The 18,417-nt window shown below is 51.4% G+C and overlaps 1 protein-coding gene across 1 annotated transcript in view; it reads left to right on the top strand.

Annotated features, from left to right (window-relative positions):
* Nucleotides 1-18,417, top strand: part of CACNG2 (calcium voltage-gated channel auxiliary subunit gamma 2) — a 142,286-nt gene that overhangs the window by 108,513 nt on the left and 15,356 nt on the right. Inside the window, exon 2 of the mRNA XM_031005639.3 lies at nucleotides 7,129-7,212. Within this exon, the coding sequence (XP_030861499.1) occupies nucleotides 7,129-7,212 (84 nt within the window). The remainder of the gene's footprint in view (nucleotides 1-7,128; nucleotides 7,213-18,417) is intronic.

Raw genomic sequence — 18,417 nt, 5'->3', positions numbered from 1 at the left:
AGACACACACGCGGGCACACACAGACCCCTCCCTGCTTCATCAGGCTGACTCCTCCACTTTGTGTCAGCTCAGGCACCTGCTCCTCCTCAGGAGGCCTGTGTCACCCACACACTCCCTCGCCTGGACATGCCTTCCATCTGTATCCCCCAGACACGCTCCACTCTCCTCTGTCGTCACACACATCCTCTACACCACAGCGTGTATTTTCTGTCTGCCATCATAGACAGCAAGTTCCTTGAGGACAGAAAGTATATTTTTCCCCCTCTGTTCTCAGCAGGTTGCACGGAGCGTGGCATACAATTGGTGCTACATAAATAATAGCTGAACAATTGTGCTGCCATAAGACCTCATACCTCCTTCTAATATAGTATGTGAAGGATTGCACTCTAGTAAGTTCTGTACTGTCTGTCTTTGCCCCTAGAATGTGAGCCTGGAAGGCAGAGATGAGATTAGATTTTCCTCTACCATCCCAGTGCCAGGTACTTGGCCCTTAGTCTCTACCACAGGGACAGAGGGTGCCTAGGAATGAAGCTAGTTGGGAGGAAAGTCAGAGATGGAGAGAGGTTCCAGATTTTGGAGCACCTGGATCCATCTGTGCCTGAAGCCACCACAACCCCTGGGGTGGATTACCACCAACCAGAAGGAAATACAATGGAACCCTAGGCTGGCTTTAGGAAAATGAAATCTCATTCATTTCATCACCACTCACCACTCTCCCCTTACTGGAGTGATGTCTGTTGACGTAGATGTCCTTTGAAGTTCAAATTTCACCACTAATGCTTGAGTGCTGCTAGTGCCCCCTCCCCTCCTATACCTCTCCCCAGCACCACCATTAGTCAGACTGAATCCAGGGCCCACCGAGCTCCAAGTGCTCCTGGAGTCCCTGTGCTCCTCCAGCTGACCCTCACAGCCTCATGGCCACCAGAGGCGCTGGGACCAATCGCACAGTGACCTGTATCCCAGTTTACCTCATCACTCCTCCCTACTCATCACTTGTCCCTCAGGGCTGTGTGTCCTCTGATCTGGCCGGATCTCTAACTCCCCCGCCTTCCTAAATCCTTGCCATGGCACCTTCTAGAATTTAGGTCACAGTGCCAGCAGAATCCCCCCATTCTGTCCTTGCTCTAATGGAAACCTGGCTCTCCCCGAAGGACACCACCGCCCCTGCAAACTTTCACTGTCGAGAGTGTTTTACTGCTCACATCCCAGGCCTCCCTGGGCCTCATCAACATTTCCGGTCCATTTCCCTGCCTCCTCCCTAAACTCCCTGCCTCTGTGAAACACATCCCAGCCTACCTGTCCGACTCCCTCATGGCTGCCGCCATTCAGTCTTTGGGGAGCTGAGCGCTGGCTCACTGCCTCTGCCTCCAATGCTGCTCCCGTTATCATCCTTGCAGATTCCACAACCAGGCAATCAGCCCCTCCAGTCCCTGGCCGTGACCCCTTCACTCCAACCTGATGTGCCGGTGCTGCCTCACTGGTTGTTAAATATTGAAATACTGTTGTAGCGATCAGTCTTACTATGTCAGGGAAGCTGGCTGGGGGAAGGGGTGGCTCCTGCATTGGGAGGGGCAGAGAGAAGAGAAGGGCTGGGACCAAGGCTCCATCTCCTCTCCTCGCTCCCCAAGGCTGGATTAAGGACTCAGCTCTGTTCTCAGGTTCTATAAACTCGAAGGCCCACCCCAAGGATGGGGGCAAGAGAAGAAGAGTCTCCCTACTGGTCCTGACTGGTGGGACTGGGCTGGGCTGGGCGCACACCACTGCCCTGCCAATGAGAGCGTCTACCCCTCTCACAGCCTCCCACTACCTTCCCATTCCCGGCCCTGACCTCCTGGGGCTGCTGGGCACAGAGAGGTCCTCTAGTCGGACCGTAGAGGACAACTTAGGAGAAGGTTCTGCACTCGCCAAGGTGGAATGACCCTTACTCTAACAGGGAAGTTTGGGGAGCATCTGGTGTGGTTTCCTGTGTCAAAGCATGGTCCAGTCAAGCCATCATTTAGCTCATAACAGCCTCATCATCAAAAGATCACACCACTCATTTCTAAAAACCAATCAGTGATTTGGGGCTTATTAGAATAATTTGATGAATCATTTGCACTTCAAATTTTAACCGGGTAGGCAGTTTCTTAATATATACTCGATGTATATAGAAAATAACAGCGAACGTTGTAGTTTTGCCTTATCTATTAATTTGTGTGACCTTTCCAGTGCATACTTGAAGATCATCCCTACCTCTGCCTGCCCCAAGCCACCTCATTCTGGGTCTTACCCTTGCCCTTGGCATTTCCAATATCCACACCCCCTCCACTTTCTGTCTTTTGCATCCCACTCTCTGGCTACCACGTGCCACCCTTGCAGCTCACTCCCATGCACCCCCATTTCAATAATGCTTTGACCCCACCGCAACCCCAGGCTCAAAAACATTGACTGCCCTCCCCGCTCCACCCCCCACCCCCGCCTTTGCACTGCCTCACTTGCCCTTCAGGTCCTCATTTCCCTGTTTACCCAGCTTAGACTCCATATCCATCCTCATAATCCCTCCCTTTCCACCCTCTTCCTGTTGCACTCACCTCACAAACCTCCTCCTGGTTAGAGGCAACTCTCCAGCTAACTGCGCCCACGCCACGAATGTGGCCAGAGAAAACCACAGAATCTCAGAAGTGACCTTCAAGCCACTGACACACACACTTCACAGCCTGGTCCACTGTCTCCCACTCTCGCTTCCCTTCCCCTGTCCTCCCATCCCCAACCCTTCCTCACTCTCAGTTGATGATCCTGCTTCCCATTTCGTTGGGAAAATAGAAGCAACAGAAGAGAAGTGTTACACCCTCCCACCATGTCTGCCCATCCCCAGCACTGCACCCACGAGCTCTGCTGTCCCTCCTGGCACAGCACCACCCCCCTTGTGCTGTGTCCTGGGCCTCATCTCCTTGCACAGTGCACCTGTATTGCTCCCCCATCTCTGCAGGTCATCCTTTCTGTCCTCCTTTCTTTTACTTTTTTATTTTGATTTTATTTTCGAGACAGAGTCTTGCTCTGTCACCAGACTGGAGTGCAGTGGTGCTATCCTAGCTCACTGCAGCCTCGAACACCTGGGTTCAAGGGATCCTCCTGCCTCAGACTCCCAAGTAAGCTAGGACCACAGACACATACCACCACATCTGGCTAATTTGTTTTTATTTTTTGTAGATATAGGGTCTTGCTATGTTGCCCAGGCTGGTCTTGAACTGCTGGGTTCAAGGGATCCTCCTGCCTCAGCTTCCCAAAGCTAAAGGCTGAGCCACTGCCCCCAGCCCCTCCCTTCTTCCCTCTCTACTAGAACATTCCCACTAGTATCATACGGGCTTTAATATCTCCCCCCTTAGGCCAGTCGCGGTGGCTCACGCCTGTAATCCCAGCACTTTGGGAGGCCGAGGCGGGCGGATCACAAGGTCAGGAGATCGAGACCACGGTGAAAACCCATCTCTACTAAAAATACAAAAAAAAATTAGCCGGGAGTGGTGGCAGGCGCCTGTAGTTCCAGCTACTCGGGAGGCTGAGGCAGGAGAATGGCGTGAACCCGGGAGGCGGAGCTTGCAGTGAGCCGAGATTGTGCCACTGCACTCCAGCCTGGGTGACAGAGCGAGACACCGTCTCAAAAAAAAAAAAAAAATCTCCCCCCAACACAGAGCAGCCAGCACTAGCCAGCTAGTGGAGGACACCCCAGTAGCACAGTGCAGGGAGGCAGAAGGAGGTTAGGAGAAAGAGGCAACAGAGGACGTGGTGGGAGCTCAGGCAGCAGGACCAGCATGCATGTGCCACGGTCCTGAGGTAGGAGGGAGCATGGCAGGAAAGAAGGCAGAGATGCATAGGGAGGGAGGAGGTGGGTGGGAGGTGAGGCCAGACGTGGAGGTTGGGGGTCAGGCTTTGTTAGAGATGTTGAGCTTTTCCCCGACAGCACTGGGAAGCTGGAGTGTTTCCGAGCTGGAGGTGGCATGATCAGATTTGCATGTACAAAGGATCACTGTCATAGCTCTGTAGAGAAGGATAAGAGTGGGTGCAAACTGATGAGTGGGGAGGCCACGGCAGCCATCCAGGGAGCAGGGATGGTGGCCTGGTAGTGGGCGGTGCTGTCTCAGAGACATCAGGCAAGTTTGAGACACTAAGGATCTAACACAGACAGGACGCCCTGATGGATGGAGCCTGCAGGGAGGAGGAAGAGATAGATGTCAGCGCTGACAACTAGGCTCAGGCTTACACAAGGGAGCCCTGGAGAAGCATTCGCCAAGCTAACTGGGGCCTCCAGAGCGCCACGCTGGAGGGAAAGATCAGGAGTTCATGTTCAGCGCCTTTAAAACATCCACCAGGAGATGTCAAATAGGCAGCTGGATACCCAGGTCCAGGCCTCAAGGAGAGGTCTGGGCCACTGATTATCTCGCACGGCCTCCCTGTGAGCATCTCCTGAACCCTGCTTCTGTGCCAGGCACTGCGCTAGGAGCCAATGGTCCAAGGATGAGTGAAGCCCGGGCTTGCACACAAGGAGCAACTAGGCTCCCCGTAGAATGTGAGCTCCTGTTCCTGCGGGGAACAGGAGTGGGTGTGGCCCACCAGGATGCAGCTGGGGCCCTGCTGGGTTAAGCTCTGTCCTCAATTTGTGGGACGCCTCGGGGCATGTCAGTACTGCTCTCTGAGCCTCACTCCTGCACAGATTCTTTATAAAGATGCCTGGCACCAGCTTGCTGAAATATTTGTCAGATTGAATTGAAAGAAAATGAAAGTGCTTCGCAAAGTGCTTTTCAAATACACTGATTTGTAATTTTAACAATAGGGAGAATTTGTTATCCTTTTAGCAGCTGGTATGAAGACTTTTCCCACAGAGAAGGGTGCGTGGTTGGATTAGGGAAACAAGGTACTAGGGAGGGGACAAGGCTTCCTTTTAACACCCCAAGATGCAGGAGGGCAGAGGGGCCATGACACGATGGGGGTGGGGACAGCAAAAAGCAGGGAACCCAAAACACTCAGAGAAGACACCTGTCCATGGGACCATTTTGAGTGGCCCTACCAAGCTTCAGTGAAGCGACCAGAAGTCTGGATATGGTCTGGGGAATTGTTTTTCTTGTAGAACTCAAGAAAGTTAGTGAATTTGGTACAGGGATAGCTCATGTGTGAAAGAGACTTTAACCTTTTAACAGAGATTCCTCTTTTCCATTATATGCAGCATATAATCATAGACAGAAGTTCCTAAAATGCTTATATTTCTATGTAGTACATAAGTATCCCTGTATACTATATACCTGTGTACTATTAGGTTGATGCAAAAGTAATTACAGTTGCACTATTACTTTTGATGGCAAAAACCACAATTGCTTTTGCACCAACCTAATATATAGGCCTATTATATATATATAGGCTGGGTGCAGTGGATTATGCCTGTAATCCCAGCACTTTGGGAGGCCTAGGCAGGCAGATCACTTGAGGTCAGGAGTGGGGGACCAGCCTGGCCAACATGGTGAAACCCCATCTCTACTAAAATACAAAAATTAGCTGGGCATGGTGGTATGTGCCTGTAACCCCGGCTACTCAGGAGGCTGACGCAGGAGAATCACTTGAACTTGGGAGTTGGAGGTTGCCGTGAGCCGAGATCACACCACTGTACTCAAGCCTGGGTGACAGAGTGAGATTCCATTTTAGGGAAAAAAAAAAAAAAAAAGGTATATGTAATAATACCGTAAAATTCCTAATTAATATCTATGACACATACTAGAATCTGCCCCTATTTTATAAGACATAGTCTCAGGACTGTAGAAGAAAATCATTGCCAACATGTATTGAGGGCTGTATTAATTAGGTCACACTAGCTACTATGTTGGTGGCTGGACACAGTCAAATTTCATTTCTGTCTCACGTCAATGCCCCCAAGGACTTCCTAAATGTGTCAGGCACTGTTCTGACTACTCAACAAGCATCAGCTCAGTGAACCTCCACGACAATCTGCCAGGGAAGAATTCTTGTTATCGCCACTCTCAGGTGAGGACACTGAGTGATGCACAGCTGGACTCAGGCAGTCTGGCTGTGCAACCTGCATCTTACCCACTGTGCATACGCCCCAGCATACACCCAATCTTTCTTCCATTCAGAGAAGGTTAAAGGACATTCACTGTGCCTATGCTGGTGCTGGAGATAAGACAGTGAGTGAAACAAAGTCTCTGCTGTCAGGAAGCCGATGCTCTGGTGATTGTAGAGTCTGTGCTACTTATCGATTTTTAGAAAGGCCGCATTCAAGAGTTCACGTGCTCATCAGTGAACAATGGGGAGGACCTGCCTGTGACACTGTGCTGGGATTTGCCCCAGGCCAGTTCTCACCTTCCCAGCAGGCACCGAGGAAACATATAGAGTCAAAAGACCCTAGTTTCAGCCCTGATTCCGTCATTTCCTAGCCACAAGCACCTACTCGGATAGTTCAGCCTTTCTGAGCCTCAGTTTCCTCATCTATACAATGAGGATGATAATACCCCTCTCACAGGCCTGTGGTGGAACCAAAATGAGTTGTAGTTCAAAACCCAAAAGTCCAGCCCCCAGGGGGCTCAACTTCCTCCCCACCCCCATATTTATTTCAGAGCAGTTGGCGGCTGGGTTTGGTGAATTCCGTGCGGAATTGCAGATGGGAAAGTGTTTTGCAGGCTCTTCTAAAAGGCTGTGGCAGCATCTGGCAGCACCAGTGCGGGGTGTGTCCCCTTTAGAAAGTGATCTGCTACTTTCTCACATGTAAAATGCAGGGTGACTCCCAGCTATGCTGGGGCACAGAGACGGGCTGAGGAGCATTCATCGGCCTCCTGCGTGGCAGTCCCCAGCTCGGAATCAAACCTCCACTGCTGCCAAGCCTCCGCTAATCCTCAGAAGCTTCAGTGCAGGGACAGAAGGCAGCGTTTTGAAGTCGTCGGCTTTAGATCCTCTCTGCAGTACTGCGGGTGTGTGTGTTGTGATTCACCAGGCAGATGTCCAAACGGACAAAGCGAAACCTTCCTTCAGGGGTGAGGGAGAGGGCTGAGTGAGTTTCCAAAGAGCCAGAAGTTGGGAAGAGGCAGGTGGGCCCTAAGCGCCCCCAAAACTATGATGTTTCATGCGCTCCTTCTCCCCTTGTTTTGCAGGGAATTTCAAAGGTCTGTGCAAGCAAATTGATCACTTCCCAGAGGATGCAGATTACGAAGCTGACACAGCAGAATATTTCCTCAGTGAGTGCACACAATTGTTTTTATCTCCCTCCTGGTGGTGGGCCCTGCCCTTCCATCCTTCACAGAGTCAAGGACCAGGCCTACCTAGAGGCCCTCATCACAGCAGAGGGCAGGAAAAAGCTAAGCCTCTCTCCTTTCCGGAGTACAGACCTTCATATATGCTGTTCCCTCTGCCTGCAATGCCCTTCCCTGCCCATCTTTGTCTGGCAAACTCCTACTCAGTCGACCTCCAGGTCTCAGCTAAAACATCACCTTCTCCAGGAAGTCCTTCCTGCCTTCTGCATGAGTTCCTAGAGGACGGTACTTTATCATGCTGTAGGGTCCTTGGCTATTTGAGTAACCATCTCCCAACTCTGCTAGGGTATGGATTCACCCTAGCATTCACCATTATATTCTCAGCCCAGTGCTTGGCATGTGATAAGCACTCAGTGAATATTTCTTGAATAATTGGATGAAGTAACCCACCAGGCAGTGCCAGATTGGAACTTCTAATGAAAAAAAAAAAAGAGAGAGAGAGATTTTTTCTTCCCCCGCAAGTCAAGTAAGTCAAAGTTAAATCCTGATGTAACAGCTGCAATCTTAAATCCACCTGAGACATATTATCAAGAGAAAGCATTCTGAGGCTCCAAGGAAATGTCTCAAGTATCAGCAAAAACTAACAAGGCTACCTATTCCCTGAGAAAGGGATTTCCAAGAGAGGGGCTGAGAGTCCTCGAGGCCTGGGACAGCAAAGCCGAAGGTTCTCAGGCCATCTCTTTGGAAGGAGGTTTGCTCTCCTCCCAGGAGCAACCCCGCCTCTGCTCCAGGCCCTGCCACCTCCCCTTCCCAACAGCACAAGGATTGCCATTGCCCTCAGATCACTTTTATGAAGCATGTAGGAGGTATTTTATTATATAGATTGCCCCTGTCTCTTTCAATAATTACTTCTCACATCAAGCCCAGCTCTCAGGTCAGCCTGGAATCTGGTTTCATTGAAAAGCCCGTGGAATGTAAAGTCAGCCAGGCAGCTGGGAAGAAAGAGGGAGGGAACACGATGCAATTTTTAGATTCTTTTTTTTAAAGGAAAAAATATCATACCCTGCTCGTCATTTCCTTTTATGAATTCCTTCAAGACGTTGCTCTTAACTGGAATTCCTAAAAGGCCATTTGGTTGTGGTTACCTGTTACCTGTGACTGTGTCTGGGGTGGGGCTGCAGGAGCCCAGCTGTGCGGTAAACGTGGGTTGAGCTCCTTCTGTGTGCTAGATCCTGAGCTCAGTGCTGGGGAGGCCAAGATGGATGAGGGCCTGCCCCCAAGAAGAGCACAGCCTGGCAGGGAGGGCCCTTGGAAAAACAGCTCAACTTGGGAGACACAGCATGGCAGAGGTGAGGCCTGAATGTAGAAGGGGGAAGCCAGCAGGCAAAGCCAAGCCCCACACTGGGAGCCACACTCCCGGAGCACAAGGCTCACCAGGTGGAGCTCGAATGATGTCATGCTTTATCTGCTAGGCAGTAAGTGCCTGGGGGCAGGAAACTTGTCTCATTCATTGCTGCCCTTATAACAGCTCAATGAATGCTTTTTGTTAAGAAGAGATAGAGGATTCTTCAGTGGCAATTCCTAACAACTCAATGCCTCCATTTCCTTGTTTTTAAGAAAGAAGAGCATAGAGCATAGAGTATTTGGTTCATTTTGGTGTCCCTGGACAAAAGACTTGGACTCAGATTGGCAACGACAGGATTCTGAAGGTCTGATTTGAGTTGACTTAATCCAACAATATTTTTTGAACATCTGTAACAGGGGTCGGCAAACTTTTTCTGTAAAGAATCAGATGTTGAATATTTTAGGCTTTGTGGGCCATGCAATCTCTGTCCCATTTACCCAACTCTGCTCTTGTGGCCACTGACAATATGGAGGCATATGTGTGGCTGTGTTACAGTGAAACTTAACTTGATTTACACAACCAGGCAGCAGTCTTCATTTGGTATAGTTTGCTGAACCCTGGTCCATAAAATGCTAGTCCTGGGCCGGACAACAAAAATAATTCTTTAAAGCTGGAAGACGTGAGTTTCTATCATTCTCTACGAAGTTCTAACCTAGATCTTGAGAGAAGCTGGAAGACAGGGATGATTTTTCTAGAAGGATCCCCTGCCCCCAGTCCCTACCCCCGCTTCTGATTCAGAAGCTCCTCTGGGGCCTCCCTGGCACCCTGCATGTGTCTACAATTCAACCCCGACCACACTTTGCTGCAATGTCACTGGTTCACACTTGGGATCCCCAAGAGACTATGAGCTTCTTGAAGGCAGAGCTATGTCCCATTCATTTCTGCACCCCAAGCACCCAGAAAAGGCCATGGCAGGGAATTTGACCCAAAAAAGCACTTTGATGACTGAGCAATGAAGTGACCGGGTGGGTGAATATGTGAACACTCAAGTAAATCATGGTCTAATGCCCCGAGATCAATGCAAGCAACAGGCTTCCAGAGGAAAACAGCTGGGCCCCCATTTGCCAGAGGTAGGCAGGTGGCTCCCAGAGGTGGGCAGAGCTTAGGCTGAAGGAGGCGGGCTGAGCTGCACCTGGGGTGGACAGGGCCTGAGTCCACTCCTAGTTAAGGTCTGTCAAACCCATCTGCACCGCTCATCTGCTGCAGGGGAGGCTGTGAGGGGGCAGAAGCAGCTCCTCTCCCTGAGGGCTAGCCATCTGGAGGGAGACCTACGGACCTAATGTTTATGCTTCATGCTGGAATAGAAGGAATTGTGTGGTGCTGAGGGAACCTGTCCCCTAACCCAGACCAGAGGAGGTCCTTCCATAAGAGTTCCCTAGAGAAGGTGGCACCAGAGCCAATTCATTCATTCATTCACTCGAGAGATATTTACTAAGCACTCACTGAGTGCCAGCACTATTGTCAGTCCTGGGGATCCAAGAGTGAACCTAACAAAGAGGGCCAGTGCCTTCGTGAAGGTTACATCCTAGTGTAAGAAACAAGTAATAAACAAGTGTGAAACACCCTGTCCCTGCCCTCTGCACCCTGAGATAGTTTTGTTGTTGTTGTTGTTGCTGTTTTTGAGATGGAGTATCTTGCTCTTTCATCCAGGCTTGAGTGCAAGTAATGCCAAACCTCTGCTTCCCGGGTCCAAGAGATTCTCCTGCTTCAGCCTCCCGAGTAGCTGGGATTACATGCGTGCGCCACCATGCCTGGCTAATTTTTTTGTATTTTTAGTAAAGATGGGGTTTCACCATGTTAGCCTGGCTGGTCTTAAACTCCTGGCCTCAGGTGATCCGCCTGCCTCAGCCTGCCAAAGTGCTGGGATTACAGGCGTGAGCCACCGCGCCCGGCCCCAGCTGAGATAGTTTCTGAGTGGTCTGGGAGGGGTTGGAGAGTGGAGAGTGATGGGGGAGGGGCCAGTGGGTCCTGAGGGCATGTCACTCAGATAAGGTGGTCCCAAAGTTTCTCTGAGTGAAGAAAGGGAACCAGGTAAGAAGATTTCTGGGGAAGACAGTAGCTGATGGAGAGAATAGCAAGAGCAAAGTCCTTAAAGCAGGCACAGAGCATCATGTTTGAGGATCAGAGGGGTAGCTGGTCTTGCAGGAGCCCAGTGCAGGGGTGGAGTGGGGTCCTACAGTGGAGACAGCAGAGGAACCCAGTCATGTGGGCCTGGGACCAGGGGGAGACCTCAGCTCTCATTCTAAGTGTGATGGGAATGACCGATTTAGACACATCAGCCTGGCTGCTGTGGTAGTGACGGTTGGAAACAGAGGCAGGGAGCCCAGGATGGGGGAGGGGGGGCAAGCAGAGTGTAGCCATGGTGATGGTGAGAAGGAAAGAGATGTTTGGGAGACAGAGCTGACAGCAGCAGGGGTGGCCACTGATGGGGCATGGGCCATGGGGCAGGGAACAGATTTCAGGATAGGGACGGAAGTGAAAGGAGAGGGAAGGAGCAGTCAAGCAACTCTTCTTTCTCCCCAAAAAGCAGATTCCAACCCATGTAGAGCATCTCCTAAGGGACTTGGGGCTTGTTTTCCAGGTTCCCAAATAGCTCCTCAATTAATTCTTCTTTTTTTTTTTTTCTTTTTTTTGAGACGGAATCTTGCTCTGTCACCCAGGCTGGAGTGCAGTGGTGCAATCTTGGCTCACTGCAACCTCTGCCTCCTGGGTTCAAGCAATTCTCCTGCCTCAGCCTCCTGAGTAGCTGGGATTACAGGCACCCGCCACCACATCTGGCTAATTTTTGTATTTTTAGTAGAGACGGGATTTTGCCATGTTGACCAGGTTGGTCTCGAATTCCTGACCTCAGGTGATCTGCCCACCTCAGCCTCCCAAAGTGCTGCGATTATAGGTGTGAGCCACCATGCCCAGCCCTAAATTAATTCTTCCTGGAAAAGCAGAGGTGTGAGCTGGACGGGGCACAATCCATGCCTTCCGGAGTATTCCTAAACCCAAGACCTCTGCAGAATGAGGAACTGGACCAACCTGAGCCACACGAGGAACGCACAACGCTGGGGCCCCTTAAATTTCCTATGAAGTCACAAGGTCCATGAAACAGATGTAGCGTCTTCCTTCACTTGTAAGTGTGAGCAATTCACACACTCCACAGATCTTTCTGGAGTGGGCCCCCCTGTATGCCAGGCCCTCTTTGAGGTACTGAGGTTATGGCCCTCAGGGTACTTGCAATCTACAAAAAATGAAACTAACAGGTGAATGATATAACATGTTAGACTAAGATAAGCCCTATGGGAAAAAAAATCAAGCAGGGACGGGGGATGGGGAATTCTAGAGTAGGGATGGGATCAAGAATGAACAGTGGCCAGGCGTGGTGGCGGGTGCCTGTAATCTCAGCACTTTGGGAGGCCAAGGTGGGCAGATCACCTGAGGTTGGGAGTTCGAGACCAGCCTGACCAACATGGAGAAACCCCATCTCTACTAAAAATACCAAAAAATTTAGCCAGGCGTGGTGGTGCATGTCTGTATTCCCAGCTACTCAGGAGGCTGAGGCAGGAAAATCATTTGAACCCAGGAGGTGGAGGTTGCGGTGAGCTGAGACCATGCCATTGCACTCCAGCCTGGACAACAAGAGCAAAACTCTGTCTCAAAAAAGAAAGAAAGAAAGAAAGAACAAACAGCAAGTGCAAAGGTCCTGGGTTGGGAGCATGCCTGGAATATCTGAGGAATAGGACTGAGCCCCATAAGACAAGAAGAGAGTGAGCAAGGAAGGGCAAAGGAAGAGCAAGTGTGGAGAGCCCCAAGGACCCTTTGGGTTGCAGCAAGAATTTGGGGGTTTGCTCTGATTGACGGGCACCATCTCACTTTTGAACAGGCTCTGGCTGTTGTGTTCATAAGGGACTGAAATCGGACCAGGGCAGAAGCCGACAGAAGAGTTAGAACTCTGTTGCTATAATTTAGGCAGGAGGTGATCACAGCTTGAACCAGAGTGGTAGCAGTGAAGGGGGTGAAATAGGATCAATGTTGAAAATATTTCCAGGGCACCGCACACAGGATTTTCTGAAAGGCTGAATGTGGATTTCAAGACAAAGGAAGGAGACAAGGATGGTGCCAAGGGGCCGTGCCCATGGGGGAACAACAGGTTGAGACTGGGGCTCAATATCAGACATATTCAGTTAGAGATGCCTGTGGGACTTCCTGGGACAATGTCATGGGCTCGGTATGGACTTGAGGCCAGGGTTCACAGGAGAGGTCCTGGCCAGAGGTAGTGAGTTTTCACGTTGTTGGCACGTAGGTGATATTTAAAGCCATGAGACTCAATGAACTCACTGAGGGAGTGGCACAGAGAGAGAAGGGGAGAAGCCCAGACACTAAGCTCCAGGACACCACGAAGGCTTAGGGGCCAGTGAGATGAGGACACTCCAGGAAAGGGGGCTGAGCAGGAGTGGCCAATGAGGTGTCTGGGGTAACTCCCACCATCCTTGCTACATCAGCTGGACTGGGGATGTAGAGCAGAGAGGGAGGACAGAGAATGCCAGAAGGGCATGGCTGGAGAGCAGTTCAGAGCTCATCTCCTGGGGTGGAAAGGACGGTGGGGCTCACCGCGCTCAAGCCAGCAGGCCAAGCTTAAGATGTTGTCCAGCCTCTTGGAGGGCCTGGCAGAAGGAAGGCACTCAATTAATATCTGATGGACGAATGAATGAATGAATTAATGAATGGACACTGTTACTCCCCAGTGCCTATGAGTAACTGAGGAGTCTCCCAGCCTCTCCTGAACCACACTGATAGAGAAACAGCTATAGGAGTCCCTCATCACTACCCCGGGCTCCATAAAGGCATGACCAATATGGACTTCGCCCCACCTATAACTGGCTTACCCAGTAATGAATGTGACTGGACTGTTTCTCCCAACCAGCGCTGTGGGCCCATCGAATGTGTCTGCTGTGGCAGCCTCCATATCCTCTTCCCTCATTAACCAAAGATTGAGGAGCGTGGTGAGGAATGAGGCGGTGGTGACCGGGGTGTGACTTCTCTTGAATGTCAAGCGTGCATCCATGCATCTGTCTTTGTGCATGAAGGCATGAGTCTGTGCTGTGTTCTGTGTCTTTCGGTACCCGCATGTCCGTGTGTTTGAGTGTCCGTGTCTGAATGTGTAAGCACTTGTGTGTTTGCACATGTCTGTGTGTATGTGGGTCCCTGTGTGTTGTGTGTGTGTATGTGTGCGTGTTGTGTCCAGGAGATGGGAGGTGACATTTCCTAGCTGTCCTATTGTGATTTGGAGTAAGGGAAGAAGAATCAGAGGAATTTGGCTTCCTCCAGCAGTCATGTATTAAGCACCTACTGTGTGCCAGACCCCAAAATCCACTCTATTGTGGCCACTCATTGTCCAGGACTGCGGGGTATGGTCAGGTCTCCCCACTCCATATTCAGAGCCTGGGGCTGGAGGTGTGGGTGAGGAGCCCAGGGCTGGCTGCTGTCTCTGACGTACTCCCTCCAGGGGGTGTGACACAGGCCACACACACAGGCCTCAATGGGGGGATCACCAGGCCACACTCCATAGCCAGAAGTGGACAGAAGGGGGAAGGGAGGCAGGCCCTCAGCAAAGCAGATGCCCCCACTCAGCTCCCCACAACACACACAAGAGAGGTACACCCAGTTGCGCTTAAATTTGACACCTCCCCAGGGATTCACTGACCACCTGAGGACGATGACAGGCAGCCTGGGGGAAGCCGACAGCAGGAGTGGAACCAAGGAGGGAGGCAGAAGGCGGCCAAGGCAGGGAGGACCCATGCGATGGCCGTCTGGGGGGTGAATTTACAGAACTTGGACACCAGTGGGAGGCAGGCTTTGGCACACTCGGGGCTTCAAATCCAGCTCTGCCACTTCCCAGTGAACCTCCCTGGGCCTCGGTTTCCTTGCGATGGGGACGATGCTCATTGTCATCTTCCTAGCATTGCCATGAGGATTAAGGGAGTTAGAGTCGGACAGCAATTCGCACCTGCCCCGAACCCAGTGAGCATTCAGCAAGCATTCGCCACAATCCGTGCTCACTGTTGCGTCCCATTGCAGAGCGATTGCCACGATCCATGCTCACTGTTGTGTCCCATTGCATAGCGATGAGCGCAAAGAACAAAGAGGAAACGGGGAGGAGAGATGGGCGCCCGGGGAGGGCTTCAGTTTGCAACAGGGTGGTCAGAAAGTCCTTGTGGCAAAGGTGACATTGAAGCAGAGACCTAAAGGAGGTGAGGGAGTGCTTGGGAGGTGCAGATATCCTGGAAGAGCATTCAGGCAGAGGGAACCACCAGTGCAAAGCATCTGAGGCTGGCAGGTTCATAACAGCCAGGACGCCCTGTGATAAGCAGACGAGGGGAAGGCAGGTGGCAGAAGGGGTGGGGACCAGGACTTGGGAGCCTCTGCTTTCCTCTGAGATGAGACCACCACGGGAGGGTTCTGAGCAGGGGACAGGCATGGTCTGATGTCCAGGCTACCAGTATCACTCCAGCTTCTGCAGGAGAGGGAGACCACTTAGGAGACCACAGCTATCTCCAGGCTCAAAAGGCAGGTGCTCGGGCCCGGTAGCGGAGAGGTGGCTGAGAAGGGGTTTGATTCTATATGTATTTGGCAAGACAGCTGGCAGCTCTTTTTTTTTTTTTTTTTTTTTTGAGACAGAGTTTCACTTTTGTTGCCCAGGCTGGAGTGCAGTGGCATGATCTCGGCTCACTGCAACCTCCACCTCCTGGGTTCAAGTGATTCTCCTGCCTCATCCTCCCAAGTAGCTGGGATTACAAGTGTCTGCCACCACGCCCAGCTAATTTTTTGTATTTAGTAGAGACGGGTTTTTACCATGTTGGTCAGGCTGGTCTCAAACTCCTGACCTCAGGTGATCCACCCGCCTCGGCTTCCCAAAGTGCTGGGATTACAGGTGTGAGCTATCATGCCCAGTCGAGCTGGCAGCTTTCACTGACAGCCTGGATGGGAGAAGTAAGAGAGAGGTCTTGTGGATGGCAAGGAGTTCTGGCTGGCAGATGGGGCAAACATTATGCCCTTCTCTGAGGCTGGGAATGTAGGACGAGGCTGCTGTGCGGGGAGGTGACCACTCTATTGCCGGTCTGTTTCATCTTGGTTTCTGTTACGGAATCTTCTCCCCACGGACTGTGAACAGCTTGAGGACACCACAAGGAGTGGCTGCAAATAGAGTGTCCTCCTCCCACCCATCCGCCCCCTCCAGCACAGGGCCTTTCCCAGGATCAGGCCCAGGAGAGGTTTGCTAAGTGAATAAACAAGGTACCGCCCGCCCTAGGGCAGCTGGCATGTTCACCCTCTTCCCAGAATGAGGTCAGAGGAGGATATTGGGTGTCAAGCTGGGCCAGAGCCACCCTTCCTGGCCTCAGACAGTGTCCCTCCTTCCCATTGCCCCTCTCTCCCCACCTCCACCAGTCCCACCAGGGAACATGAGCCAGGGAGGTGTGGGGAGACCAGGTGTCAAAACCCGAGCTTGTTACTTAGAATAAAAGGGCCTGAATTCAAAGGGTGCTCCACTCTGTGACCTTTGGCAAGTTACACAACTTCTCTGAGCCTCCCGTGAACAGTGCTTTTTTAGGTCTCCCCAGAGCCCCAGTGGAACAGCATGAGGGGCGTCCACCAGGCTTCACCCGCCTAGAGTTTTAGAAGTGTAATGATCCATCATTCCGGCTTTTTTTTTTTTTTTTGAGATTGAGTCTCGCTCTGTCACCCAGGCTGGAGTGCAGTGGTGCCATCTCGGCTCACTGCAACCTCCGCCTCCTGGGTTCAAGCAATTCTTCTGTCTCAGTAGCTGGGATTACAGGTGCACGCCACCACACCCAGCTAATTTTTTGTATTTTTTTTTAGTACAGACGTGGTTTCACCATGTTGGCCAGGTTGGTCTCAAACTCCTCACCTCAAGTGATCTGCCAGCCTTGGCCTCCCAAAGTGCTGGGATTACAGGTGTGAGCTACCGCACCCAGCCCATCCTAGCTTAGGATCACCCAGCACCACCCTCCCATTTTACAGATGAGGGAAAAACGGAGGCCCAAGAGGGAAAATGACCGGCCCCAGCCCGGCACACTTTCTGGGACTGCACCCTGGGAGCATTATCCAGGTCCATTATCCTGCTACCTGTCCACTGCCCAGGGCTGTCAGCCCCTTCTAGAAAACATTGCCATGAGGGGGCTTCTGAGAGACATCCCCTCCAGAAGTCATCACAACCAGTGCGGCTAAAACTATTGTGACCCCACCCCATGGTTAGGAAACATCTAAGCTGCCACTTGTACTCACTCACATCTGCAGAACCAGAGCAAAATATTCCCCAAAAGCCACCCAGCCTTCCTGAACGCACACTGGCCGGCAGTTTCTATTCTGTCCTAGTTCATTTCTTTTTTTTTTTTTTTTTTTTCCAAGACGGAGTCTCACTCTGTCGCCAGACTGGAGTGCAGTGGCATGATCTTGGCTCACTGTAACCTCCGCCTCCCCGGTTCAAGCAAGTCTCCTGCCTCAGCCTCCCGAGTAGGTGGGACTACGGGCCTGCGCCACCACGCCTGGCTCATTTTTGTATTTTTAGTAGAGACCGGGTTTCACCATGTTGGCCAGGATGGTCTCGATCTCTTGACCTCGTGATCCACCCGCCTCGGCCTCCCAAAGTGCTGGGATTACAGGTGTGAGCCACCGCGCCCAGCCCCTGTTCATTTCTTTAAGGGCTGGTTGCTACCACTACACCGATTTCATGACCTAGTAATGAGTCACAACCCACACTTTAATAAACAGCAGCCTCAGTAACCCAAAGCCCGGTGAGAGACAGCAACAATTTGCTCCGCTGGAATGATGAGTACGATTTGCTGGTGCTCCTCGCATACCAGACATTATTCTCATTGCTTCAAGTGTGTGTACTCAGTTACTCCTCATAGCACCCTGTGAGCTAAGTGTGCTTGTGATCTCCATATGGCAGAGGGGGCAGCAGAGGCCCCCGGGGGACCAGGTCACAGCTAGGAAGATGGACTCCGGCAGCCTTTCTCCTGAGCCTGTGCGACTGGTCACCAGTCTCTACTGACAGCAGGAAGCAGGGATGTATCCGGCATCCTGCACAGATGGTACTCCCCAAGTTAGCTCCCTGGGCTCTCAAAATGCTTTTCATGTGGTATTATATATAGCACACGTTCATTGAACACTTGACGATGTGCCAGGCCTGACACTTGAAACGTTATCTTAATTCATCTTCACAACCACCCTATGAGGGTGAGATGATCAGTGTCCCCATCACACAGATGGGAAAGGCAAGGCACAGAGGCTACACAGCCAGTGGGGGTCCAGGAGGAGACCCCAAGCGGGCTGCATCTGGAACCCATGCTCCAAACCATAGCGTTTGACTTCTCTTTCTATTTCTCACCCACCATCTTTGTTCTCCTCTTTCTTCGAGGTCTTTCTGACTCTCTCTCTCTCTCTCTCTCTCACACACACACACACACGCACACACAGAGGCATTTTGGAGTGTTTTTTTTTTTAAATTTTTTATCTCCAGAGGTTGTTGGGGAACAGGTGGTGTTTGGTTACATAAGTTAGTTCTTCAGTGGTGATTTGTGAGATTGTGGTGCACCCATCATCCAAGCAGGACACACTGAACCCAACTTGTAGCCTTTTATACCTCACCCTCTCCCCACCCTTTCCCCCTGAATCCCCAGAGTCCATTCTATCATTCTTATGCCTTTGCATCCTCGTAGGTTAGCTCCCACTTATGAGTGAGAACATACAACGTTTGGTTTTCCATTCCTGAGTTA

This window comes from Gorilla gorilla, chromosome 23 (genome assembly GCF_029281585.2).
Source record: "Gorilla gorilla gorilla isolate KB3781 chromosome 23, NHGRI_mGorGor1-v2.1_pri, whole genome shotgun sequence".
NCBI classification, from domain to species: Eukaryota; Metazoa; Chordata; class Mammalia; order Primates; family Hominidae; genus Gorilla; species Gorilla gorilla.
The sequence above is the reverse complement of the archived record's forward strand: the minus strand, read 5'-3'. Positions and strand labels throughout refer to the sequence as shown.